This window comes from Lampris incognitus, chromosome 7 (genome assembly GCF_029633865.1).
Source record: "Lampris incognitus isolate fLamInc1 chromosome 7, fLamInc1.hap2, whole genome shotgun sequence".
Taxonomy (NCBI): domain Eukaryota; kingdom Metazoa; phylum Chordata; class Actinopteri; order Lampriformes; family Lampridae; genus Lampris; species Lampris incognitus.
In genome coordinates, this window is record NC_079217.1 from 61,343,051 (window position 1) to 61,369,633 (window position 26,583).

General features: G+C 51.0%; 1 protein-coding gene across 2 annotated transcripts; it reads left to right on the plus strand.

Annotated features, from left to right (window-relative positions):
• The first annotated feature begins 278 nt into the window (after positions 1-278).
• Positions 279-26,393, plus strand: si:ch211-14c7.2 (uncharacterized). 2 transcript variants are annotated; one of them, XM_056283633.1, is made up of 6 exons: positions 279-605; positions 4,970-8,387; positions 18,305-18,543; positions 19,785-19,912; positions 24,180-24,294; positions 25,424-26,393. In XM_056283633.1, exons 2-6 carry the CDS (start codon positions 5,609-5,611, stop codon positions 25,553-25,555), a joined length of 3,393 nt encoding a protein of 1,130 aa, XP_056139608.1. In that variant the 5' UTR covers positions 279-605; positions 4,970-5,608; the 3' UTR covers positions 25,556-26,393. The 2 variants fall into 2 exon arrangements, with proteins under 2 accessions (XP_056139608.1, XP_056139609.1); XM_056283634.1 differs by having other exon boundaries at positions 18,305-18,504; positions 25,424-26,392.
• The last annotated feature ends 190 nt before the right edge of the window (positions 26,394-26,583 follow it).

Here is a 26,583-nt window from a genome sequence, read left to right on the forward strand (position 1 = left end):
CTGGCCCCTGCTGCTGATTCCCATCCTCCGCAGGGCTCCGCCAGAGGCCATTTAAGGACCGAGCCCCCCGCACCGGGACGAAGGCACGGCTCCCCCGCGTCCGCTCGGGCCGACGACGCGGTGTGACGTCACCGGAGGGGCCGGCGCTTTCGAGGGCTCGCCGTCACACGGCGCCGTGGTGACGGCGAGCCCTCGACGCGACGCCCCGGAGGCTACTGCGGTAAGGATGCGGCTGCGCGGAGGATGAGGCGATCGCCGCACGGCGGGGCGAGGATGGGAGAGAAGAGATTCGGGGCTCCTTTGCTCCCTTTTGTCTTTCTGTCGTCGATTTTTGCGGTGGTCGTCGGTATTTAGCGGAGGAGGAGGAGGAGGAGAAGGAGGGGGGGACGACTGCCGTCTCCCTCGTTTCTAAAAGCGGAATGACGACGCTCGGCGAGGCCGATAATCGTCCGCGAGGCGCTCGGTGATCCCGACGGAGGCGCGCTCCGGAATAGCCCGAGGACGAGGGCGAGGGGGGGGGGCATCATCTTCCTCCGTCAACAGTTTGAGGGCATACGCAGGATGCATCGGGACGCCGGACCTGTGACGCTTAAGCATCAAACGAGGTACGCGGCAATGGGGGGGCACCACTGGAACGGGAGCGCTGGCGTTCCGCTTGTTTGGGTGGCGGGCGAGCTGGTCTCTGGCTCGTGGTGCTTCCTTTTAAACCCCGTCAGAATGAACAGCCTCAGCCTCCCCTGCAGAGCATCCGCTAACTCAGTGGTTCTCCACCTTTTTGGGGTCCTGGACCCCCCTGCGTATTTGTGATCTACCCTGAGGACCCCTCCACCTGATCTTGGGGGAGGGGGGTTGCAATTGGATAGAAACAGTAGAAACTGCATTTTTAAATTGCATTATAGCATTTATTCACTCTTTGGGGCAAAAATAAGAGCTTTCAGTTGTAACTTAGATATAGTTAACAAAACAGAATTCTTATGCAGTAACTTTCAGATATATGTAACAAAACAGAATTCTTATGCAGTAACTTTCAGATATATGTAACAAAACAGAATATGTATTCAGTAACTTTCAGATATATGTAACAACAGAATTCTTATGCAGTAACTTTTAACAATGCAAACGGGAGCGAGATCTCTTATTAAAATACCATAAATTACACTTGTGAAACAGATGTAATTAGAGAAAAAAGTCCTGTTACCCTTTATAGTTTAGGTAGATAAAGGTCTCAGTCACATCTGAGTAAAATAATCCTATTTCTATAAATGTCATAGGATCTTTTTTTTTAAAAGATATTTTATTTTCACGGACCCCTTGCAATTACACCACGGGCCACTAGGGGTCCGCGGACCCCCGGTTGAGAAACAATGCGCTAACTGACTTGATCGCCGGCTGTGTATGTCACATGTATGCGCGGTGTCCGTATGAAGTGGGTGTTCCCGACACATCGGTAAGGTCGTTTGCACGATGACAGCTGAGCCAACTACGTGTCGGTCCACTCGGGAATGTGGCCTGGTTGTGTGGCGGCACCACGAAAAGAGGACATGTCATTGTTTTGAATGGATGACCCTTGACCCCCCCCCACCCACACACACACTCTCACACACACAATCTGAAATATTTCCCTATATATATATATAGTATATATACCTTTTTTAACGCTTACCCTGCCTGTAGAAAGAGCTGAGGTCCTGTATGTACTGATGACATTATTAAAATCAGAGATGTTATATGTTAATAATGTTATAAGTATCTGCAGTTTCTCGTTTGACGTGACCTCAGCTCTTTCCACAGGCAGATCAGAGGTCAAGGTTCAGAGTACCACACGTGTGTACACACACACACACACACAGGATGCGTATTATCCAGCTAGCTTCTGTCTCGTAGTTTTCTGTTCAGTGAGAGTAACCTTCAGATTGAACTGAAGTCACCGGCTCTTTGTTTAGATACTGCTACTACTACTTCCGGCTGCTCCCGTCTCCGTCCCGTGATATATCTACTACTGCTACTACTACTTCCGGCTGCTCCCGTCTCCGTCCCGTGATATATTTACTACTACTTCCGGCTGCTCCCGTCTCCGTCCCCTGATATATCTACTACTAGTACTTCCGGCTGCTCCCGTCTCCATCCCGTGATATATCTACTAGTACTTCCGGCTGCTCCCGTCTCCAACCCGTGATATATCTACTGCTACTACTACTTCCAGCTGCTCCCGTCTCCATCCCGTGATATATCTACTAGTACTTCCGGCTGCTCTCGTCTCCGTCCCGTGATATAGCTACTGCTACTACTACTTCCAGCTGCTCCCGTCTCCATCCCCTGATATATCTTCTACTACTACTTCCGGCTGCTCCCGTCTCCGTCCCCTGATATAGCTACTACTGCTACTACTACTTCCGGCTGCTCCCGTCTCCATCCCGTGATATATCTACTAGTACTTCCGGCTGCTCCCGTCTCCAACCCGTGATATATCTACTGCTACTACTACTTCCAGCTGCTCCCGTCTCCATCCCGTGATATATCTACTAGTACTTCCGGCTGCTCTCGTCTCCGTCCCGTGATATAGCTACTGCTACTACTACTTCCAGCTGCTCCCGTCTCCATCCCCTGATATATCTTCTACTACTACTTCCGGCTGCTCCCGTCTCCGTCCCCTGATATAGCTACTACTGCTACTACTACTTCCGGCTGCTCCCGTCTCCGTCCCGTGATATATGTACTAGTACTTCCGGCTGCTCCCATCTCCGTCCCCTGATATATCTACTACTAGTACTTCCGGCTGCTCCCGTCTCCGTCCCGTGATACATTTACTACTACTTCCGGCTGCCCCCCTCTCCGTCCCCTGATATATCTACTACTAGTACTTCCGGCTGCTCCCGTCTCCGTCCCCTGATATATCTACTGCTAGTATTTCCGGCTGCTCCCGTCTCCGTCCCCTGATATATCTACTGCTAGTATTTCCAGCTGCTCCCGTCTCCGTCCCGTGATATATCTACTGCTACTACTACTTCCGGCTGCTCCCGTCTCCGTCCCGTGATATAGCTACTACTAGTACTTCCGGCTGCTCCCGTCTCCGTCCCGTGATATACTGCTACTACTACTTCCGGCTGCTCCCGTCTCCGTCCCGTGATATATCTACTACTAGTAGTTCCGGCTGCTCCCGTCTGCGTCCCGTGATATATTTACTACTACTTCCGGCTGCCCCCCTCTCCGTCCCCTGATATATCTACTACTAGTACTTCCGGCTGCTCCCGTCTCCGTCCCGTGATATAGCTACTGCTACTTCCGGCTGCTCCCGTCTCCGTCCCGTGATATAGCTACTGCTACTACTACTTCCGGCTGCTCCCGTCTCCGTCCCCTCATATATCTACTACTAGTACTAACGGCTGCTCCTGTCTCCGTCCCCAGATATATCTACTACTAGTACTTCCGGCTGCTCCCGTCTCCGTCCCGTGATATATCTACTGCTACTACTTCCGGCTGCTCCCGTCTCCGTCCCGTGATATATCTACTACTAGTACTTCCGGCTGCTCCCGTCTCCGTCCCCTGATATATCTACTACCAGTACTTCCGGCTGCTCCCGTCTCCGTCCTCTGATATGTCTACTACTAGTACTTCCGGCTGCTCCCGTCTCCATCCCGTGATATAGCTACTTCTACTACTACTTCCGGCTGCTCCCGTCTCCGTCCCGTGATATATCTACTGCTACTACTACTTCCGGCTGCTCCCGTCTCCGTCCCGTGATATATCGACTACTAGTACTTCCGGCTGCTCCCGTCTGCGTCCCCTGATATATCTACTACTAGTACTTCCGGCTGCTCCCGTCTCCATCCCGTGATATAGCTACTGCTACTACTTCCGGCTGCTCCCGTCTCCGTCCCGTGATATAGCTACTGCTACTACTTCCGGCTGCTCCCGTCTCCGTCCCGTGATATATCTACTAGTACTTCCGGCTGCTCCCGTCTCCGTCCCCTGATATATTTACTACTACTTCCGGCTGCTCCCGTCTCCGTCCCGTGATATATCTACTAGTACTTCCGGCTGCTCCCGTCTCCGTCCCGTTTCTGCTAACACAGATTTGTCCGTTCATCAGGCCTACACCCCTCCTACACACCTTTCTCCACCCGTAATTTCCTCTTGATTTTTTACAGCCAGCTCGTCACCAGAATGAGACAATCCACGACCTTACCCCCACCTGACCTGGCACATCTTCACGCGTGTTCGAAAACCTATCGAGTGAATCACATGCGCTCTCTATCGTTGATAGTATTGCTCTCTATCAAAAACTACAAAAGATTTGTAGTTCTCGGTGATGTAGCCAGGATGACGTTGAACTGACCGCCAACTACGCCGGAAGTGTGCATTTGGTGGAGATGCTCAACATAAAAACACAAACATTTTGAGGCAAAAATTATGATGGTTAGATAGATAGATAGATAGATAGATAGATAGATAGATAGATAGATAGATAGATAGATAGATAGATAGATAGATAGATAGATAGATAGATAGATAGATAGATAGATAGATGGCTAACTTCTTTATTGTCCATCCAAGGCTGAAAAATGATCTTTGTTCTCGCTGAGTAAACCCAAACCTCACGTCAGTTTAAAACAGTCTACGTGACATACAGTAAAAACATGCATTACACATGGGAAGGAAAACATGAGTGACGTTTGTTAATGAACCTAATTACAGTGGGAAGAAAAGTGCCTTTTGTCGAGCTCTTTGTTCGGCAGGGCCAAGGGGAGCGATCTAAATATCTTGATATGTAAAACCTGTTAAACCTTGAAATCGAGGTATGGTGTGCGTCTTTCTGCGTAGGGTGCCAAAGCAAAAAAAAAACATCTTTTTTTTGCAAAATCCAATTAAATCTGATTAAAACGCAAATATTTTGTGGACAATAACTAAATTCCATTTATATATTCATTTCAAGCTCTGACTTCCTCTATCGTGTTTCTCTTCTTTCCAGGACGTGGCGTGCTAGCTGAACGTCCGCCTCTCCTTCCTCAGTGTGACAAAGGCCCGGCTCACAGGACAGTAAAGGCAGCCACGCCGCGAGCTCCCCGGGCACGGCCATGTCGGTGGCGCCAGGGTCGTGGATCGAGGCAGGAAGGAACTGACAGTCTTGATAACGTCTTCATCGTCAACAGGCCCCGCGGTCCTGACCTGGACATTTCCGTTTCGTCGGGGTGTCTCTCGGAGTTAAGCTCTGGAATGCGAGATTAGGGGCACGACTCCGTCTCGGCGTCCAGCGAAGGACGTTGCGGTTTGGACATTTGACTCAATCCGGTGCCTTCTCTGGAACGAGTCGTGACGTGTTCGACCTGTAAGAGCCCACCCGTCTCAGAGCGACGTGTCAGAGTTGGGACGACGCGCTCAACAGGGGGGCAAATCTGTCCTGCCAAGCTATGTGAAAGGGGTTATGTATGCTTTCAGCTATGTTTTCATCTCACTGCGAAGGAGCTGCTACACTTTAAAACAATAACAGCCTCTAGTCAGGCGCTCCCTCGCTCTCGTTCTCTGTCTTGTCGAATGAGATATCGCCTCGGCGAGCGGGGGGGTCCATGTTTTAATAAAGGATAAGCGAGGACGGACGGATAAACCATAAATGAGGCCGAGAACGAGCACTATGCTCCAGCAGAATAACAACAACAACTACCCCTGCCTCAATGCATCTGGCTCCTCCAGGGAGACGCTCCACAAATGTACTCGGGGAGTCCTGCCCTTCCCCGCCCGGCTGGAGCTGGGCCTCGGTGACCTACCCCTGGTGAGAGGGCTCCGGGCGTGGGCCCTGTGCTCCAAGAACCGTCGAAAGCCCGGTGGCGGGCCGTCTGGAGGGGGACGTGCCCCGACAGCCCCACCTGTCAGCCGCAGAAATTCCGACGTGTATCCCAGCGGGGAGTGGGGTCACATGGGGTATGGGCTCCCTCTGGGCCTGGATGCCCGGCAGGCCGGCATAGGAGCTCTGGTGACCGTTGCCACTCTGAAGACATCGGAGGGAGGCGGGAAGACCCAGACGCAATGCCTGTTCCTCCGGACAGAGAGGGGGAGCTGCCTCTACTCCACCGCCAAGCCCGGAGCTCACTCCCCGGGCGTGGGTCCAGGCATCTCCCCCACAGGGGCTCCCACACCAGTTGGGGGCTGGTTGAGAGGGAAAGTTGGGAGGGGATCAGGAGGAGGCAGGGACGGCTCTGACAGAAGGAGGGACAATGGACTACCCCCGCCACCTCAGAGTGGAGCAAGCCGTATTAAAATGCGGTCAGGGCGGAAATGGAGGAAGTCCTGTTGCGCAACTGGCCCTGGACAGGAGAAAGGAGGGCCCAGCGTGGAAAAGCGGAGCGGGAAGGAGACGGCCGGAGAGCTCATTGTGGAAGAGAGGCGAGAAGAGAAAGACAAAGGAAGCCTCCTCGACAATAACAACCTGAACTGTAAACAGTTTCCTGGCCTACAGCACAGCAGCAGACAGGAGAGAGTAGGAGCAAACGGGAGCCCCAGTTGCTGCCATAGCACCTCCCCAAAGAGCTGCTCTACCCAGTGCCTCCGGAGGGTGGAGCGTGGGGTTCAGCGAGCCCACGAGGGAGACGCAGGTCAAAGGTCGGGTGGGTGCACTCTAGACATGCAGAGCGACAAAGCAGAGGAAAGGAGTAAGGAGACCCAAGAGAGGAATGAGGAGGAGACGGACGACGGCGAAGAAGGAAAGGAGGCGAGGCCTAGTCCTGTTGAGTTGGACCCCGACCTGGAAATGAACTACTTTTACCCACAAACACACAGCAGCTACAGGGTTGGAGAAAGGAGCAGAGAGGAGGAGGAGGAGGAGGGCAGTGAGGAGACACAAGCCTCCTGCAGTGAAGATGTCCACTCACAGGACAAGGAAGATGGCAGCTCCCACGTGAGAGCCTGTGAGAATATGAAAACATCCACAAGAGACTGCAATACCCTCAACAGACACTCCCAGCTGGTTGACGTCAGCAAGGACTTTTTGTCAAGACCCGACAGAGGAGCCGAAGGCAGCGAGGAGGTCACACTGACCTGCTGGAGTAATGGCGATGGCGAAACGGACAAAATAAATGGATACGATGCTCAACCGGCGCTAGACACAGAACCAGAACCGGAGTCTGAGAGTTGCAACGGTTGGGAGGAGACTGGAGAAAGCAAGAGCTGGACATCCACTCCGTCTTCAGAGAAGCGTTGTGTTTCCGGAGAAGGATGTCCTCCTCATTCCTCTTTGTCCTCCTCCGTCTATGTTATGCATCCCTCTCCAGACTGCTCTGAGACATCCAGGCCTGTAGAGGGCAGCAACTCCACCGAAGAACATGCAGTTGGCAGGGGAGAGGAGAGGTGTCGACTCTCAAACACTGAGCTAGCTCATGGGGAGAAGGTGAATGAGAGACTTAAAGAGGAGGGGGAGGATAGAGTCGTTCCACAGGACTGTAGCGATGAGGGAAAGACTGTGAAGGAGGAGCGCGGGTTAAATCAACCGACGCATACACTCCCAACCGAGACGGACCCACAGGTCGACAAATTAACATCAGGGGAGGAGAAACGGGGGAAGGAAAGGAATGCCGGGACCACCACTGAGGAGGAAGAAAAGAGGAGAGGGAAGGGAGGCGAACTGAACACAGGGACGGAGAATGAGAGGAGAAACGTGTCAGAGAAAGAAAAGGAAGGAGAGGAGCTAGAGAAAGATGAGGGAAGGAGAAAAGGGGAATCTGAAGAGGGAATCTGGAGAAAGGTTCAAGATGACGGTTTTGAAGGAGGTGAAGAGAGGAGCAGAGACGAAGAGAGGCAGAACGCGGAGGTATGCGGAAACTGTACAGCCAAAGGCGACAAAAAGGCACAGGAGTTGTTGGAGGGGCGGGAAGCGGATGAGAAGCATTCTCCCAAGCTGTTAGAGGAGGAAAGGAGAGGAGCAGGAGGAGAAGTGGGGGACGCGGTGGACAGTGGAAACATCGGCGGCTCCCTCTTTCAAAATCCTGCCTCACTAAGTTCTGCTAGGGCTGCACGTGCTAACCCTGCCGGTTCTGCCCCCTCCACCTCCTGCAAATGCACCCTGGCTAATCCTGCCCCCCTCCCATCCCCGCTGGGAGCCATGGTAACGGGCCTGCCCCGTCTGGGGGTGGTGGTGGGGGAGGGCAGGGGGGTGGAGAGAGAGGGAGAAGGGGGCAGAGAAGTAGCAGGGCCGGCGAGCGGCGAGGAGGAACACGCGGAGAGGGACAGGGAGCAGGGCAGCGCCGTGGCCACCCGGCCGGGGGAGCTGCAGAAGGAGGGGACGGAGGAAGAGGAGGAAGATGAGTTTGGTGTTTTCATGCAGGCCGAGGAGGAGCTGGCGTGGAGCGAGGAGTTCACGATGTCTGCCTCAGTGCCTTGTGGGAGCAGAGGGAGCACCGGTAAGTCCGGTCAAGGTGGCTCTTTCTTTCTCGCTCTTGTCTTTCTTTCTTTCTTTGTTTTACTTTCATTTTTCTTTGTTTCTTTCTTCTGTTTGTGTTTCTCTGTCTGTCTGTCTGTCTGTCTACCTGTTTGTCTGTCTGTCTGTCTACCTGTCTCCCTCTCTGTTTTTCTCTTTCCTCCTCTCTCTTTTGTACCTTCTCCTTCTCTGTTGCCTGTCTGTGTATTCCTTTGTCTTACCTTCTTTCACTCTCTGTCTGCCTCTGTGTCTGTCTGTCTGTCTGTCTGTCTGTCTGTCTGTCTACCTGTCTCCCTCTCTGTTTGTCTCTTTCCTCCTCTCTTTTGTACCTTCTCCTTCTCTGTTGCCTGTCTGTGTATTCCTTTGTCATACCTTCTTTCACTCTCTGTCTGCCTCTGTGTCTGTCTGTCTGTCTGCCTCTGTATCTGTCTGTCTGTCTGTCTGTCTGTCTGTCTGTCTGTCTGTCTACCTGTCTCCCTCTCTGTTTGTCTCTTTCCTCCTCTCTTTTGTACCTTCTCCTTCTCTGTTGCTTGTCTGTGTATTCCTTTGTCTTACCTTCTTTCACTCTCTGTCTGCCTCTGTGTCTGTCTGTCTGTCTGCCTCTGTGTCTGTCTGTCTGTCTGTCTGTCTGCCCCCCCCTTCCTTAAGGAGATGTGTTTAATTGTGTCTATTCACGTGACAAGCAGCTCTGCCGTCTACACTGACACGGCTGACACTAAACAGTTACCCAAGTGCAAAGCGAGTCCTCACACACCGAGAACCCAACGCTTCACACAGACATCAGATGTCCTGACCAGCTGCACCGCCGTGTCAGCTGTGATGCGACACAGACCAGGAGGCTTCAGACACGCACACTTTCAAAAACAAAATGCACATGCAGAACGAGAAAGTCCAGGTTCTGTTTCGGCGGCCTGCTCTTGCAGTTCTACAGGTGTACTGATGAAGTCACACAAGGCGAAGCGGTTTACACAGACAGAAGGACGCGGGATGACGTCACACCGGTACATGACGTCACACCGGTACATGACGTCACACAGGTGCATGACGTCACTCAGGTACATGACGTCACACAGGTACATGACGTCACACAGGTACATGACGTCACTCAGGTACATGACGTCACTCAGGTACGACAGACAGTGGCGCAACAAGATAAATATGACGGGCAACGAAAATGTTGTTACAACGAATGAAACAAATAAAAATGGTGCAACACAGAGTCGCGCATTGGGAAAAGGTTAAAGGTCATCACAGGACAAGGATAGGGGCATTCACGTGCTGGATCGTACCGTAAATGGAAAATATTATCGCGACAATCAAATATATATAGTATATATCTTGATATCTGCTTACGTAAACCAAAATGCCCTGTTAAAGAATCCAGCTGAGGTTCGTCACATTAATCTCTTTTGTGATGTGACGTAATAATATCACACCAAAACTGGGGATTTATTTATTTATTTATTTATTCATTCCCCCTTTTTCTCCCCAATTGGTCATGGTCAATTACCCCACTCTTCCGAGCCGTCCCGGTTGCTGCTCCGCCCTGCAGACTACCACATGCCTCCTCCGACACACGTGGAGTCGCCAGCCGCTTCTTCTCACCTGACAGTGGGGAGTTTCACCTGGGGGACGTAGCGCGCGGGAGGATCACGCTGTTCCCCCCACTTCCTCCTCCCCCCTGAACTGGCGCCCCGACCGACCAGAGGAGGCGCTAGTGCAGCGACCAGGACACACACCCACATCCGGCTTCCCACCCGCAGACATGACCAACTGTGTCTGTCGGGACGCCCGACCGAGCCGGAGGCAACACGGGGATTCGAACCCGAGATCCCCGTGTTGGTAGGTAAAGGAATAGGCACGCTACATCCGGGAGCCCCCAAAACTAGTTTTAAAATAGCACTCCCTCAAATATCTCAGACCTCGTGTTGTGAGAAACGCTAGGTAATGGATTCTCGTTATCATTCATTTGGACAACAACATGTTGCGTCAGATGTCGTCATGATACCACGATCTCTGGATTTCAGCCCTGGACAACACTGATGAAGACGGTGGAGGAAGATACCGACTTGTACGCCCAGTGCTGCTAGAAGCTGCCAGTCAGTGTAGTGCTGTTGCGGCTGATGTCTTTGGCTTGGGGGGGGGGGGGTCCACCTGCACCTCTCTTTTCTGTTCATTTCTGTCCCCCGTTCTTCTCTTTGACACGGGGTCATTCTGGGGTCACAGGAACGTCATCATGGACGTGTGTCTGTGGCCCGGTGTAGTCCTGCTACACCGGGTTGTAGTCCTGCTACACCTGGTTTGTAATCCTGCTACATCTGGTTTGTAGTCCTGCTACACCTGGTTTGTAGTCCTGCTACACCGGGTTTGTAGTCCTGCTACACCTGGTTTGTAGTCCTGCTACACCGGGTTTGTAGTCCTGCTACACCTGGTTTGTAGTCCTGCTACACCTGGTTTGTAGTCCTGCTACACCTGGTTTGTAGTTCTGCTACACCGGGTTTGTAGTCCTGCTACACCTGGTTTGTAGTCCTGCTACACCTGGTTTGTAGTCCTGCTACACCGGGTTTGTAGTCCTACTACACCAGGTTTGTAGTCCTGCTACACTGGGTTTGTAGTCCTGCTACACCGGGTTTGTAGTCCTGCTACACCTGGTTTGTAGTCCTGCTGCACCGGGTTTGTAGTCCTGCTACATCGGGTTTGCAGTCCTGCTACACCGGGTTTGTAGTCCTGCTACACCGGGTTTGCGGTCCTGCTACACCGGGTTTGTAGTCCTGCTACACCGGGTTTGTAGTCCTGCCACACCTGGTTTGCAGTCCTGCTACACCTGTTTTGTAGTCCTGCTACACCGGGTTTGTAGTCCTGCTACACCTGGTTTGTAGTCCTGCTACACCGGGTTTGCAGTCCTGCTGCACCGGGTTTGTAGTCCTGCTACAACGGGTTGTAGTCCTGCTACACCTTGTTTGTAGTCCTGCTACACCGGGTTTGCAGTCCTGCTACACCCGGTTTGTAGTCCTGCTACACCTGTTTTGTAGTCCTGCTACACCGGGTTTGTAGTCCTGCTACACCTGGTTTGCAGTCCTGCTACACCTGGTTTGCAGTCCTGCTACAACCGGTTTGTAGTCCTGCTACACCGGGTTTGCAGTCCTGCTACACCGGGTTTGTAGTCCTGCTACACCTGGTTTGTAGTCCTGCTACACCGGGTTTGTAGTCCTGCTACACCTGGTTTGTAGTCCTGCTACACCGGGTTTGCAGTCCTGCTACACCTGGTTTGTAGTCCTGCTACACCGGGTTTGTAGTCCTGCTACACCGGGTTTGCAGTCCTGCTACACCTGGTTTATAGTCCTGCTACACCGGGTTTGTAGTCCTGCTACACCTGGTTTGTAGTCCTGCTACATCTGGTTTGTAGTCCTGCTACACCGGGTTTGTAGTCCTGCTACACCTGGTTTGTAGTCCTGCTACACCGGGTTTGTAGTCCTGCTACACCTGGTTTGTAGTCCTGCTACACCGGGTTTGTAGTCCTGCTACACCTGGTTTGTAGTCCTGCTACACCTGGTTTGTAGTCCTGCTACACCTGGTTTGTAGTCCTGCTACACCGGGTTTGTAGTCCTACTACACCAGGTTTGTAGTCCTGCTACACTGGGTTTGTAGTCCTGCTACACCCGGTTTGTAGTCCTGCTACACCTGTTTTGTAGTCCTGCTACACCGGGTTTGTAGTCCTGCTACACCTGGTTTGTAGTCCTGCTACACCGGGTTTGCAGTCCTGCTACACCCGGTTTGTAGTCCTGCTACACTGGGTTTGCAGTCCTGCTACACCGGGTTTGTAGTCCTGCTACACCGGGTTTGTAGTCCTGCTACACCTGTTTTGTAGTCCTGCTACAACGGGTTGTAGTCCTGCTACACCGGGTTTGTAGTCCTGCTACACCTGGTCTGTAGTCCTGCTACACCTGGTTTGTAGTCCTGCTACACCTGGTTTGTATTCCTGCTACACCTGTTTTGTAGTCCTGCTACACCTGGTTTGCAGTCCTGCTACACCTGGTTTGTGGTCCTGCTACACCGGGTTTGCAGTCCTGCTACACCTGTTTTGTAGTCATGCTACACCGGGTTTGCAGTCTTGCTACACCGGGTTTGTAGTCCTGCTACACCTTGTTTGTAGTCCTGCTACACCAGGTTTGTAGTCTTGCTACACCTGTTTTGTAGTCCTGCTACACCGGGTTTGTAGTCCTGCTACACCTGGTTTGTAGTCCTGCTACACCGGGTTTGCAGTCCTGCTGCACCGGGTTTGTAGTCCTGCTACAACGGGTTGTAGTCCTGCTACACCTTGTTTGTAGTCCTGCTACACCGGGTTTGCAGTCCTGCTACACCCGGTTTGTAGTCCTGCTACACCTGTTTTGTAGTCCTGCTACACCGGGTTTGTAGTCCTGCTACACCTGGTTTGTAGTCCTGCTACACCGGGTTTGCAGTCCTGCTACAACCGGTTTGTAGTCCTGCTACACCGGGTTTGCAGTCCTGCTACACCGGGTTTGTAGTCCTGCTACACCTGGTTTGTAGTCCTGCTACACCGGGTTTGTAGTCCTGCTACACCTGGTTTGTAGTCCTGCTACACCGGGTTTGCAGTCCTGCTACACCTGGTTTGTAGTCCTGCTACACCGGGTTTGTAGTCCTGCTACACCGGGTTTGCAGTCCTGCTACACCTGGTTTATAGTCCTGCTACACCGGGTTTGTAGTCCTGCTACACCTGGTTTGTAGTCCTGCTACACCTGTTTTGTAGTCCTGCTACACCGGGTTTGTAGTCCTGCTACACCTGGTTTGTAGTCCTGCTACACCTGTTTTGTAGTCCTGCTACACCGGGTTTGCAGTCCTGCTACACCTGGTTTGTAGTCCTGCTACACCTGTTTTGTAGTCCTGCTACACCGGGTTTGTAGTCCTGCTACACCGGGTTTGTAGTCCTGCTACACCGGGTTTGTAGTCCTGCTACACTGGGTTTGTAGTCCTGCTACACCTGGTTTGTAGTCCTGCTACACCGGGTTTGTAGTCCTGCTACACCTGGTTTGTAGTCCTGCTACACCGGGTTTGTAGTCCTGCTACACCTGGTTTGTAGTTCCCACTGCCACAGGGAGGGACAGAGCGGGGGAAATACAGATTTACGTGGTGGTCTGCAGCCCTCCCCGGATCGGTCGACGGGGGGTGGAGCAGTGACCGGGACGTCTCGGGAGAGCGGGGTAATTAGCCAAGTACAGCTGGGGGGGAAAAGGGGGGTGGGGGACAGAAATACGGATTTAAGTTTTAAAACCAGATGAACTGGAAAAGTAACACACACAATACTGCAGCCTGTTTGGTGGCAGGGCCAGCAGTGTGTGTGGGTGGGTGGGTGTGTGGGTGGGTGTATGGGGGGGGGCTGTACTTTTCTCTTAAAAGTTGGGGTTACCCCGTCCCTAATATGTCCCCTCGTTACGTCCCCTGTAGCTAATCTCCCACCCTGGTTTTCCACTGCCAGGCGATAACAGGGCCTCAGAAGGGCTGACCCATAATTCCTGTCACCCCCCCCACCCCCACCCCCCAGTGAGTGGTGCTGGTGGTGGTGGTGGTGGTGGTACGTAGTGGCCCTTGCTGCAGGGTTTGGTTGGAACAACAGAGCCAAGGAAGGAGGTTCCTTCCATGATTAAAGGAACATCCCGCAGAAGCCATATTGTGCCATGCCAGGAAGCCCATGAGCAAGGCATCGAGCCGGCTGTGGCTCGCAGGCTGCTGGTGGTGCAGGAGGTTGTTTAGCTCGGCTCCTCTCTACCGGGAACGTCAGATTAAATAAAGGAGTGTCTGGTCTGGTCTGGTCTGGTCTGGTCTGGTCTGGTCTGGTAAACCCTCGCCCAGCGCCGGGCTCCTGACCTGGTTTCATGGCCTCCATGCAGAGCTCGCTCTCTCTCTCTCTCGCTCTCTCTCTCTCTCTCTCTCTCTCTCTCTCTCTCGCTCTCTCTCTCTTGCTCTCTCTCTCTCTCTCTCTCTCTCTCTCTCTCTCGCTCTCTCTCGCTCTCTCTCTCTCTCTCTCTCTCGCTCTCTCTCGCTCTCTCTCGCTCTCTCTCTCACTCTCTCGCTCTCTCTCTCTCTCTCTCTCTCTCTCTCTCTCTCGCTCTCTCTCGCTCTCTCTCTCACTCTCTCGCTCTCTCTCTCGCTCTCTCTCACTCTCTCGCTCTCTCTCTCTCTCTCTCTCTCTCTCTCTCGCTCTCTCTCACTCTCTCGCTCTCTCTCTCTCTCTCTCTCTCTCTCTCTCGCTCTCTCTCTCGCTCTCTCTCGCTCTCTCTCTCACTCTCTCTCTCACTCTCTCTCGCTCTCTCTCGCTCTCTCTCTCACTCTCTCGCTCTCTCTCTCGCTCTCTCTCACTCTCTCGCTCTCTCTCTCTCTCTCTCTCTCTCTCTCTCTCTCTCTCTCGCTCTCTCTCACTCTCTCGCTCTCTCTCTCGCTCTCTCTCTCTCACTCTCTCGCTCTCTCTCTCGCTCTCTCTCGCTCGCTCGCTCTCGCTCTCTCTCTCGCTCTCTCTCTCTCTCTCGCTCTCTCTCTCGCTCTCTCGCTCTCTCTCTCTCTCCCTCTCTCTCTCTCTCCCTCTCTCTCTTGCGCTCTCTCTTTCTCTCTCTCTCTCTCTCTCTCTCTCTCTCTCTCTCCCTCTCTCTCTCTCTCTCCCTCTCTCTCTCTCTCTTTCTCTCTCTCTCTCTCTCTCTCTCTCTCTCTCTCTCTCTCTCTCTCTCTCCCTCTCTCTCTCCCTCTCTCTCTCTCTCTCTCTCTCTCTCTCTCTCTCTCTCTCTCTCTGTCTGTTTTCACTCTGTACTACTATCTTATTTCCTCTTCCTCCTCCTCTCCTCATCTCTCTCGCCCTTTCTCATTCTGTCTCTCTTTCTCTTTCTATCTTGATGTTTTTCACTCTGTCTACCCCCCCCCCCCGCTCTTCGTCTCCGTGAGACGTATGAATCATTTAGGGCCAGGTTAAGGAGGAGGAGGGGGGTGGGGGACACGAGTTCTGGGACCATAAGCTGCTCTTAGCCTCAGGTTAACGGTTAAAGACACACACACACACACACATGTACACATGACGCATGCTCGCACGCACACCACTTGCGTCACCGATAAATGTAGGGCAACTTTCCGGCCGACTGCAGATAACGGCAACAGCAACGGGCGACACAATTAGAAATCCCCAAACTCCCATCTTTCAAAAACAAAAGATGACCCAAAAAATCCACACGCCCGGCGAGCTGACCAGCCTGGGTAACTTCGCAGATAGACGGTCGAATAGAGCAAAGCACGTCGCTTTAAGCAGCTCTAGTATATATATATATATATATATATATATGGTGCTAAACAGCCATGGGGGCCCCAACGGGATACAGGACATGAAGGAAAGTTGAGTCTCGGGCAGCTCCTCGCTCCGTGGCCATTAGCGTTGCACACAGTGTTTTGCATGGCAGCGGTTGCCTTGCTGGGCAAAAGCAAAGGGCAACTTGTCAACAGTGACAGAAGTGATATTTATTATGGGGTTTATTATGTAAGACAATTAACTGGACCACCTCCTGCAGTCCGGAGGATGACGGCGCCGAGGTATCGCCGTGGAAACCGCACCATTAATAGTTGGTGTGTGTGTGTTGAGTATGAGTGGATCACAGCTTAGCTCACGTGACTCTGGACTTGTTATTCATATCACTTCATGTTCACTTTAAATTCGAGGGGATGGTCGAAAAGGTGCTGGAGAGTCGCCTGGTGACCGCCAGGTTTCCGGTTTGTGCCCCAGATCAGCGGGGAGCTACCACACACGCTTTTATAAAGAAGAACAATAACAAAAACTGAAACTCCTCATTCTCTCAGCGATCACTGCTGTTCTCTTGAGCAAGGCATCTACACTAAAGTTCCATTGGCTCCATTGTGCTGATCCTTAGCCGAGGAGGGGTCTTGCTATTGGGGGCGGTGGGGTGGTGGAATGGGCCTCGTTTTAGCTAGCATGGTCATCCAAAGTTAACTGGGGGGAGGGGGGTGATTTAGCTAGCATGGTCCTCCAAAGTTAACCGGGGGGAGGGGGGTGATTTAGCTATTATGATCATCCAAAGTTAAGGTGGGGGGTTATTTAGCTAGCATGGTCATCCAACGTTAACTGGGGGGAGGGAGGTGATTTAGCTAGCATGATCATCCAAAGTTAACCGGGGGGGTGATTTAGCTAGCATGATCATCCAAAGTTAACTGGGTGGGAGGTGATTTAGCTAGCTAGCATTGTCATCCAAAGTTAACCGGGGGGGGGTGATTTAGCTAGCATGGTCATCCAAAGTTAACTGGGTGGGAGGTGATTTAACTAGCATGGTCATCCAAAGTTAACCGGGGGGGGTGATTTAGCTAGCATGGTCATCCAAAGTTAACTGAGGGGAGGGGGTGATTTAGCTAGCATGGTCATCTAAAGTTAAGGGGGGAGGTGGAATGGGCCTCGTTTTAGCTAGCATGATCATCCAAAGTTGACAGTTGAACTTCTTTCACTTTTTTAGTGACGGCTTGTCAGTAGGATGGAAGTTGTGATTAAATATTTTTTCTTCCCCTCCTCTTCCGCTTCCCTTCGTTCCTGAGCTTCCAGTTCAGGCTGTTCTTCCACGTGATTTTTTTCCGCACCGGTTTTCCGGGAACTCTGCCTCTGATTGGCTAGTACTCGTTGCCTCCGTTGATTAGGTTGGTTAAGGTTAGGGTTAGGGATAGGGTTAGCCAATCAGAGGTAGGGTAGGGGCGGGTCTTCCCGGAATCCATTTGAACGCTCTCTCAACGAGTACTAGCCAATCAGAGGCAGAGTTCCCGGAAAACGGGTACGGAAAAAAATGACGCGTCCATCACCATGCGCCGCTAGTTGTCTTGACCGCTAACATCGACGACAGCCGGATGTGATTGACAGATGACATCACGGCGGCACGGCGGTTAGCGCGGTCAGCTCACAGCAAGAAGGTCCCGGGTTCGAACCCCGGGGTTGTCCAACCTTGGAGGGTCATCCCAGGTGGTCCCCTGTGTGGAGCTTGCATGTTCTCTCCGGGTGCTCCGGTTTCCCCCCACCGGGAAAAAGACATGCATGTTAGGGTTGGTACTCCTGTCTGTGCCCCTGAGCAAGGCAGCGGCAAGACGACCTGGGGTTGGTCCCCGGGCGCTGCCCACTGCTCCTCGCTGCACAGCTAGGATGGGTGAGAGGCAGAGCGTAATTTCCCCATCGGGGTTAATATAGTAGTACATCGAAACCATGAGGAACGTGCTAACGTGCTAATTGCTCTATTGAGTAAATGGTAAATGATGATTTTCTCATATGCACATAATGTAAGTCGGTCAGAACCCCCCCCCCGCCCCCCATCAATAACTATAAATGAGGAATCTGTTGTGGTTATGACGTCATAGCGCATCATATCAGAAGTGTTTGTGATCGATTTTTTTTAACCACCATCTTAACAAGACCCCCCTCCCTCCCCCGCGCGCGCGCGCGCGCCTCCATCTGCCTCAGCGCAGCCGACAGTAGAGGACCGCGCGGCTCCCTGGCGTCAATGTGTTTGACCGCGCATAATTGTCTGGGGATCCAATTAAACAATGATGACACCCAATTACCTGCAATTATCTCGGCAAGAGTGAGTTGGTTAAGGACCGGAACCGCCAGCTGCCGGTCTCTTCAAGCGGATCGCAAAGCCGGCTAATCTGCTCAAAGTGGGCCGCGGCACAGCTGGTTCGTCCATTTGGGTCATGTGCATGAGGGCAGCGCCTGCTGGCACGTGACAGCTATTCATAGCTCGCGCCCCTACTACAGAGGATGTGCGCGTGCAACGCATCTCGTAATAGCAGCGGCTAACCCTGTGTGTGTGTGTGTGTGCACGTGCGTGCGCGTGCGTGTTTATTGTTCCTGTGTTCCAGCACTTGAAAATCATGCCATTACCGGAGAGTCTAGCCACTGGTTGCCAGGTTTGACGGACGGCTCCCTCAGCCAATCAGAGGACGCCTGGGCCGCCTTCCCTCAGGACTCGTTGGATGACGGTGCCGACACAGCGGGGCAGTGGTGGCCAGTAAACGCCGTGGAGGAGAGGAGGGACAGACTGTCAACCAGTCAGAATCCGGTACAGCGGCCTAATAAACCGGCTAATCTATTTAAAGTGGTAGTACACCTTTTTATTTTGTTATTTATTTAGATGAAAACACGCGGGTATGAGTCCGGGATGATGGGACTGATTGTCGTCAGGATGAATTCAATAAAAAAAATGGAGGTGCATCACGTCTGCTTTGAGCGAGGACAACTTAGACCAGTGTTTCTCAGCCCAGTCCTTAAGGACCCCCTATCCTGCATGTTTTCTTTGCAACCCTGAATAGGTACCGGTTTGTAGTTATTCAACCAATCAGCAATGAATTATGTCAGACGTTGCACACCTTGCATAATTAAGTGCTGCGAGATGATTGGTCGAGTAAGTACAAGCAGGGCTACCTATGCAGGGTTACAATGGAAATCTGCAGGATAGGGGGTCCTTGAGGACTGGGTTGGGAAACACTGACTTAGACTAAAGTCGGGATCACGACAGAAGCCTCACGAAGTCCTCGCTGACTGGGGACAGACGTTGCGTCACACTTTTTTTTACAACCGATTACAATCATAGACTCATTATAGACCCCCGTTTTTATTTTGCACATTTTCTCCCCAGAACCCTGCTGATCTTTACCTGAACTGACCAATCACCATCTTGGATCGAGCCCAAAAATTAGCTCTAAGCATGGCAGTAGTGGGTATAGTGAACCAACCAATGGATGGATGGATGGACCAGTTAAAGAATGAATGGATTGGCAAATGGGGAAAATTCCAACCTACCAATTCATTGCGGTGTAACTATGCGGCACGGTGGCCCAGTGGTCAGCGCCGTTGCCTGACAGCAGGAAGGTCCTGGGTTCGAACCCCAGGCCGTCCCGGGCCCTTTCTGTGTGGCGTTTGCATGCTCTCCCCGCTTCTGTGTGGGTTTCCTCCGGGCGCTCCGGTTTCCTCCCACCATCAGAAAAGACATGCATCTTAGGGCTAATACTCCTGTCTGTGCCCCTGAGCAAGGCAGTAGGAAGAAATAGGCGGAGTTGGTCCCCGGGTGCTGCACGGCGGCTGCCCCCTGCTGCTAGCTACACAGCTAGCATGAGCTAAACGCAGAGGGTCCGTTTCATTTGTATGCATGTACAAAATGACTATTAAAGAGTATTCTACTCTATTCTATTAATTGGGTCAAGGATGGAGGGGGGGGTCTTCAGGACGGAGGGGGGGGGTCTTCAGAATGGAGGGGAAATACTGTCAGTGGTCAAAACACTCTGCTTTGAATTTGTTCAGTTTCTGATCCACAACCCGTCCGTCTCTCTCTCTCCCCCATAGGCCTCTGTGTTTGTGGAGGCCTTCCCCTCCCTGCCCGGCGTCTCCTCCTGTGACCCCGACACCGTTCCCACGCTAACGCAGCTCCTCGGCGGCAGCCAGTACCACGCCGGGACCGGTCAGGACCAGGGGTAAGATACTTCATCTCCCCCCCGGGAACATGTGTCTTCGTATTTTGACTCGTTTAAATTTGGAATAGATGGCTTTGTGTGTCTGTACCTGTGCTCGCCAAGTGTTTGTCCGTGATCTTGAGACGGGTTGCGATTCCCATATCAGTTTTGTGGTGATAAAGACTCCGCAGGCCCGATCCCGTGTCCTGTCAATCACAACTCCTAAGATTGTCTCTTTTGCTGTGTTTTGACTTGTGGTGGAGTTTTTTCACCAAGCTCTTCCTCTTATAACTCATAATAGACTTCATACTGGTGTACCAGACCATGTAATATACTGTTTATCTCTTTATATGTTAGCCCCATGACGACGCCCTTCAGAGAAATCACGTTTATATTAGTGCACTTGCACCACGCCTCCTTTAAACTAACATTTTTTTATACTTGCAAAAGGTGCGTATCAGAATAGTATACTTGTGCTTTTGCACTTATCGAATACTTGTTTGGGTAAAAATACTTTTACCCAAACAAGTAAAAATACTTTTACACAAAAAAGTAAAAATACTTTTACATTTCCTGTAAGTCATCTAAAAGTCCCAGTAGTATACGGGTATACTTTTAGCACACCGGGCCCAATTACTCCCAGAACTTAGCTTAATAGTACATGTATATGTATTTTTTATTCCCATTTTTCTCGAGTGTACTTTAGAAAGTATACTTCCACAACCTACATCCACAACACAGGTTTGTGGAGATGGTTCAAGAAAGAAGACGCGTACACCTTCTCTAGTGGGGAGAGGAGCTCACAAGGCCAGGAAATGGAAAACAGGGTTTCCGAGCGGAGGGAAACAAAATATTCCAAATGTTTGAAGTAGTACTTCAACTGGGAAGTATTCCAAACATACCCCTCGTGCTCACGGTCCTGAGGGGAGACGCGGCGTGGCCCGCGGAAACAGGCGTCTGCAGGGAAATTAGCCGCATTGAATTTAACGACCGCCATCTAGTGGTGAATGTAGGAAACTGCTCATGTAACGTTAGGGCGTTGGAGCTCAACCTGGGAGTCGGACCACCAAGGGGGTCGCCAAGTGGTTGTAGAGAAGAGAATAAAATAACATATCTTAGACTGGGGACTGGTTATACATTACGTCATCTGTACCAGTGATGTCAGAGTCGGAACCGTGTTAACGGGCCATGGAGGTTTGCACATACATGGGATTTGACTGCGGTTCCGTGGCTCTCTCAGTGTACTTAACAGAATAACAACACTACAACACAACAGTCTTCAGATATATACTCACAAGGATTGACTTATACAGGTGAAATAAGAGGTGATAAAGTGCAATGGTACAGAGAATATATCATCCATCCATCCATCCATCCATTATCTGGACCACTTATCCTGCTCTCCGGGTCGCGGGGATGCTGGAGCCTGTCCCAGCAGTCACTGGGTGGCAGGTGGGGAGACACCCTGGGCAGGCCGCCAGACCATCACATTCACACCTAGGGACAATTTAGTATGGCAAATTCACCTGACCTACACGTCTTTGGACTGTGGGAGGAAACCGGAGCCCCCGGGGAAACCCACACAGAGGATGACCATGGACGACCCCCAAGGTTGGACTACCCCGAGGCTCGAACCCAGGACCTTCTTGCTGTGAGGCGACCACGCTAACCACTATGCCGCCTGAGAATACATCAGAGATGCTGAAATAAACGTTAGCAGGTTACTTACATACATGCCTGAGGTAGATGGACATGACGGAGCGTACCAGTACAATGTACAGTACAGTATATACAGTGTACAGTGCAGTATATACAGTGTACAGTGCAGTATATACAGTGTACAGTACAGTATATACAGTGTACAGTGCAGTATATACAATGTACAGTACAGTGTATACAATGTACAGTGCAGTATATACCATGTACAGTACAGTGTATACAATGTACAGTGCAGTACATACAATGTACAGTGTAGTATATACAGTGTACAGTGCAGTATATACAGTATACAGCATATACAATGTACAGTGCAGTATATACAGTGTACAGTACAGTGTATACAGTGTACAGTACAGTGTATACAGTGTACAGTGCAGTATATACAGTGTACAGTACAGTGTATACAGTGTACAGTGCAGTATATAAAGTGTACAGTACAGTGTATACAGTGTACAGTACATTGTATACAACATGGCTGGATTTATGGACAGTGCTGAGCGCTCATTTGAATGACAGCCCGTGGAAAGAAACTGGTTTTCTATCTGGCTGTTTTGGGGTACAGTGCTCTGTAGCGCCTACCAGAGGGGAGGAGTTGGAACAGGTTGTGAGCAGGGTGTGGTGGGTCTGCAGTGATGCTGCCTGCCCGTGTCCTGAGTCTAGCGGAGTCCTGAATGGAGGGCAGGTTGGCAGACCTAACTGTCCGTTGTAGTCTGTCCCTGTCCTGTTTGGTGGCGGATCCAGACCAGACAGTGATGGACGTGCAGAGGACAGACTGGGTTGTTGCAGTGTAGACCTGAATCAGCAGGTCCTGAGGCAGGGGGAACTTCCTGAGAAAGCACATCCTCTGCTGGGCCTTTTGCATGATTGTGCGTATGTTGGGTGCCCACCTTAGCATCTAACTTGCCTTACTGAGTGTGTTTGTGAGGGTCAAAGTGTGTGTGCACATGAGGTGGCGTTATTTCAATTAAGCTAACAACTCTAATTAAAGCCAGGATCGGACCAGTTGTTGGTTCTGTCAGTGGGCAAAGCGAGGACTTCCTGTGTGACTTGTGTATTTTTCACGTGTTACATGACAGTCATCCCTGACCAGTCTCGGGCAGACAGTTTATGAGCGATCCGTGTGTGTTAGCATTGGGGTTTTTGGGGAGTTATATGTCCCAGTGCTGGTGGGGGGGGGGGTATTCTGGGGGGTCACGACTGTTGCCTACCAACACGGGGATCGCCGGTTCGAATCCCTGTGTTACCTCCGGCTTGGTCAGGCGTCCCTACAGACACAATTGGCCGTGTCTGCGGGTGAGAAGCCGGATGTGGGTGTGTGTCCTGGTCGCTGCACTAGCGCCTCCTCTGGTTGGTCAGGGCGCCTGTTCGAGGGGGAGGGGGAACAGGGGAGACTAGCTTGATCCTCCACGTGCTACGTCCCCCTGGTGAAACTCCTCACTGTCAGGTGAAAAGAAGCGGCTGGTGACTCCACATGTATCGGAGGAGGCATGTGGTAGTCTACAGCCACCCCGGATCAGCAGAGGGGGTGGAGCAGAGACTGGGGCGGCTCGGAAGAGTGGGGTAATTAGCCGGGTACAATTGGAAGAAAGAGGGGGGTGTGATGTCCACAAGCTGACTGGGCTCCGGTCTGGGTACGCCCCCTGCTGATAGGAGGCTATGGTAGCCAGCTGGGTAGTCAGGCCCTTATGTGCAGTTAGGAGGCCACCGGCCATGTGTAAATATATCCTGTGAGACGCCACTCCAGTCATCGTTCACTCCAGTCGTTGTCTGTCCATTTACTGATGCTATGAGAAGCACAAAACATCACCAGAGGGGGATTTGAAACTTACTGAGTCGACCGAGTATGTCTCGTACATCAATTTATCCTCCGTCGGTTTTTTTCCTGTCTAGAATTGAATTCATTTGAGTTGAATGAATGGATGGATGGATGGATGGATGGATGGATGGATGGATGGATGGATGGATGGATGGATGGATGGATGGATGAACTGCATTACACTGAATGGAGATGAACTGAATTTTATTTCATTTCAATAGACTGGACAGAATTAATACTAATGTGACTGAATTTTATGTAATTGTATTTTTTATGTAATCATTATAATTTTATTTTATTTTTGTAATTATTTTTATGTAATTAATTTATTATGTAATTATTTTATGTAATTTTTTAAAATTTTTATATGTAATATTTTATGCAATTTTTGTGTAATTATTTTTATGTAATTAATTTTTTATGTAATTATTTTATATAATATTTCTAGATTTTTATATAATATTGTATCCAATATTTAATGCAATTTTTATGTAATTTTTGTAATTGTTTTTTTTGTAAATTTTTTTAATTTTGCGTAATATTTTATGTAAGTATATTATAATTTTATGTAATTATGTAATTTAATGTAAATGAGCTGTATTTCCTTTCATGTCAGTAGACTGAACAGAGTTTATAGCGATGTAGGTGAGGTGAACGGGGGAGAAGTCCGATTGTCCGGGGAAAGCTGCGCTCACAGCAGACCTTCATCTGCCCGTCCCTCCATTAAAGCCCGTCTGTTGCCTCACCTCGCAGGTTACTGGACAGTTTCCACGACCTCAACAGAATGATTGGCCAGCGTTACAAGAGAGCGAGTGGCGTTTCCCGAGACCTGCTCCTGAAGGCCCTGCGCCTGCACCAGGACCGCACTGTGAGTAAAGAGACACCCTGAGACAGGGAGACAGGGTCAGAGCTGACATTCCTCTCTGTTGTTGGGTGGTTGTGTTACATTAAAGTAGAGAGGGAGGGACACGATTCGGCACTTATTAGTTGCTAATCTACTACTACTACCGCTACTTTCGGCTGCTCCCGTTAGGGGGCGCCACAGCAGATCATCCATTTCCATCTCTTCCTGTCCTCTGCAGCTCCTCTGTCACACCAGCCACCTGCATGTCCTCCCTCACCACATCCATACACCTCCTCTTTGGCCTTCCTCTTCTCCTCTTCCCTGGCAGCTCCATATTCAGCATCCTTCTCCCAACATACCCAGCATCTCTCCTCCACACATGTCCACACCATCTCAATCTGGTCTCCAAACCGTCCAACCTGAGCTGTCCCTCTAATGTACTCGTTCCTGATCCTGTCCTCCTTCTAAGTTGTTAATGTTGTGTGTAAATTGGTAGAACACATTATCAAATCTGCATTTTAGATGCACCCAGTATTTCTGTTTCTGTTTCTTGGACACACACACACGTCCTGGGTTCAGTTTAAATTAACATGAACAATATTGTGGCGAATGCAGAAGTAGTGACCAAGGCAACTCTTCAGTCTCCTTTGTTGAACTCACGCCGAGACGGGAACTTGTAAGAAAGGGGAAACAATACATGGTGGTCATCTACCTGAACAACAGTGCTGATCAGGTTTCAGTGCCAAAGTTACACAACACAACAGAACGACAACTACAATTACACCACACCAAATACTGATCACATAAATGCAGAAAACACTTGCAACATTTAATAACATCGCTAACAATCTGAACGCAGTGCCTGATGGGTAATATGCAATATGTAGACCAGTTTAGAAAGTCTTCTTCAGTGCAGGGATTCTTCTGGGTTCGGTAATGTTGATTGTGTTTATGGAGACAGGCAATTAACAGATTTATTTTCTGGTTAAAATGCATTTTTAAAAAAGTAATCTGATTACATTACTGAGATGAAAAATGTAATCGGATTACATTACTGAGATGAAAAATGTAATCGGATTATTTTGGAAGCTCACCAGTAACCTGCAACCGATTAATCCCTCATTTACTTGTTTGTTTTAACCACCTTTCACAGGAGGGCAGAACCGGCCCCCAGCCGGCCAATCGCCGGCTCTCCCCTGGCCTCCCTTCAGCCAACCGGCACGCTCAGCACGCTGCTGCGAAGCGACGGCTGTCGTACGACTACAACAGAAACGTCATGGAGTAACGCCCCGGTCCGGACCGCCTGGTCGGCACTTCCCGGTTGCGAGTACTGTGGACCTGCTCAGAAACTCTGGCGACCCAGTGTGTGTACTATCTGCTAGATCTTCTCTGGACTCTGCTACCGGCCGACCCTTCTGACCCCTCTCCCCCGGTCGTTCCGAGTTTTAATCACTGAACAGACGTTTTACCTGCTGACAAATGACGTTTTCAAATAAATCTCTATCTGCTTCTCTTCGCCCAGACACGTGCCGCAGGGTCCGGGCCCTTCTTTTATCCGTCTCATCACAGAAACACAGCCGAGGGGCAGGTTGCCAGCGGTTCCGGGGGACACGACGCCATGCTGAAGGATCCTTACAACAACAACAACAACAACAAAAAATGTACAATAAGTGTATTTTTTTCAAGTATACTTTAAGTATAATAAGGAGCCATGGTGTCCTTTGTAACCGTTGGTAACCGCTCTGGAGACATTCCCAGTCGGGCCTGCACTATCCGTCAAGGATTTCCCTCCTCCAAAACGGACCCTCACATATATCCAAGCACCCAGGACAGCAGACACGGGGTTAGGAATCTCATTTCCGACCCCCCGCCTTGCTGGGAGAAAGGCCACTTCTGAGGAGCCAGCTGAGGGATTCTTGCTCCGCCAGCGGGGGCTGCGGGGAGTCGCCAGCGGAGAGGCCGAGGGCGTCTCCCGCAGTTTGTGTCGTTTGCGTTTTACCTTTCAGAAGGACACGTGTATGTTTGCTGTGTGAAATTCCCACCTGCATCTCAGACGATTGGGTCCAAAATAAAAGCCCCGCCGGGGTCCTCTTGAAAACGAATTTGTCTTCCAGTCAGTGCCAGCAGGACCCCCCCACCCCCCACCCCCGGATGAAAGTGCCAGCGTTTCCACGGGGTTGCCGAAGCGAAGCGGGTGTAGACACTCACGAGGACACGTCCCCTGTTGTTTTGCACGCACACAAAGACACACACAGACACACACACACACACACGACAGTAGCTTTACCTGTGCAGACTCTCACCCTCTGCCTG

What these genes read in the sequence shown, in the direction of transcription:
- si:ch211-14c7.2 (XM_056283633.1), top strand. Translation starts at nt 5,609, where the DNA reads ATGAGGCCGAGAACGAGCACTATGCTCCAGCAGAATAACAACAACAAC. An exon ending in GGGACCGGTCAGGACCAGGG is followed by an intron (nt 19,913 to 24,179) that starts GTAAGATACTTC and finishes CTCACCTCGCAG; the next exon opens with GTTACTGGACAGTTTCCACG. An exon ending in GCCTGCACCAGGACCGCACT is followed by an intron (nt 24,295 to 25,423) that starts GTGAGTAAAGAG and finishes CACCTTTCACAG; the next exon opens with GAGGGCAGAACCGGCCCCCA.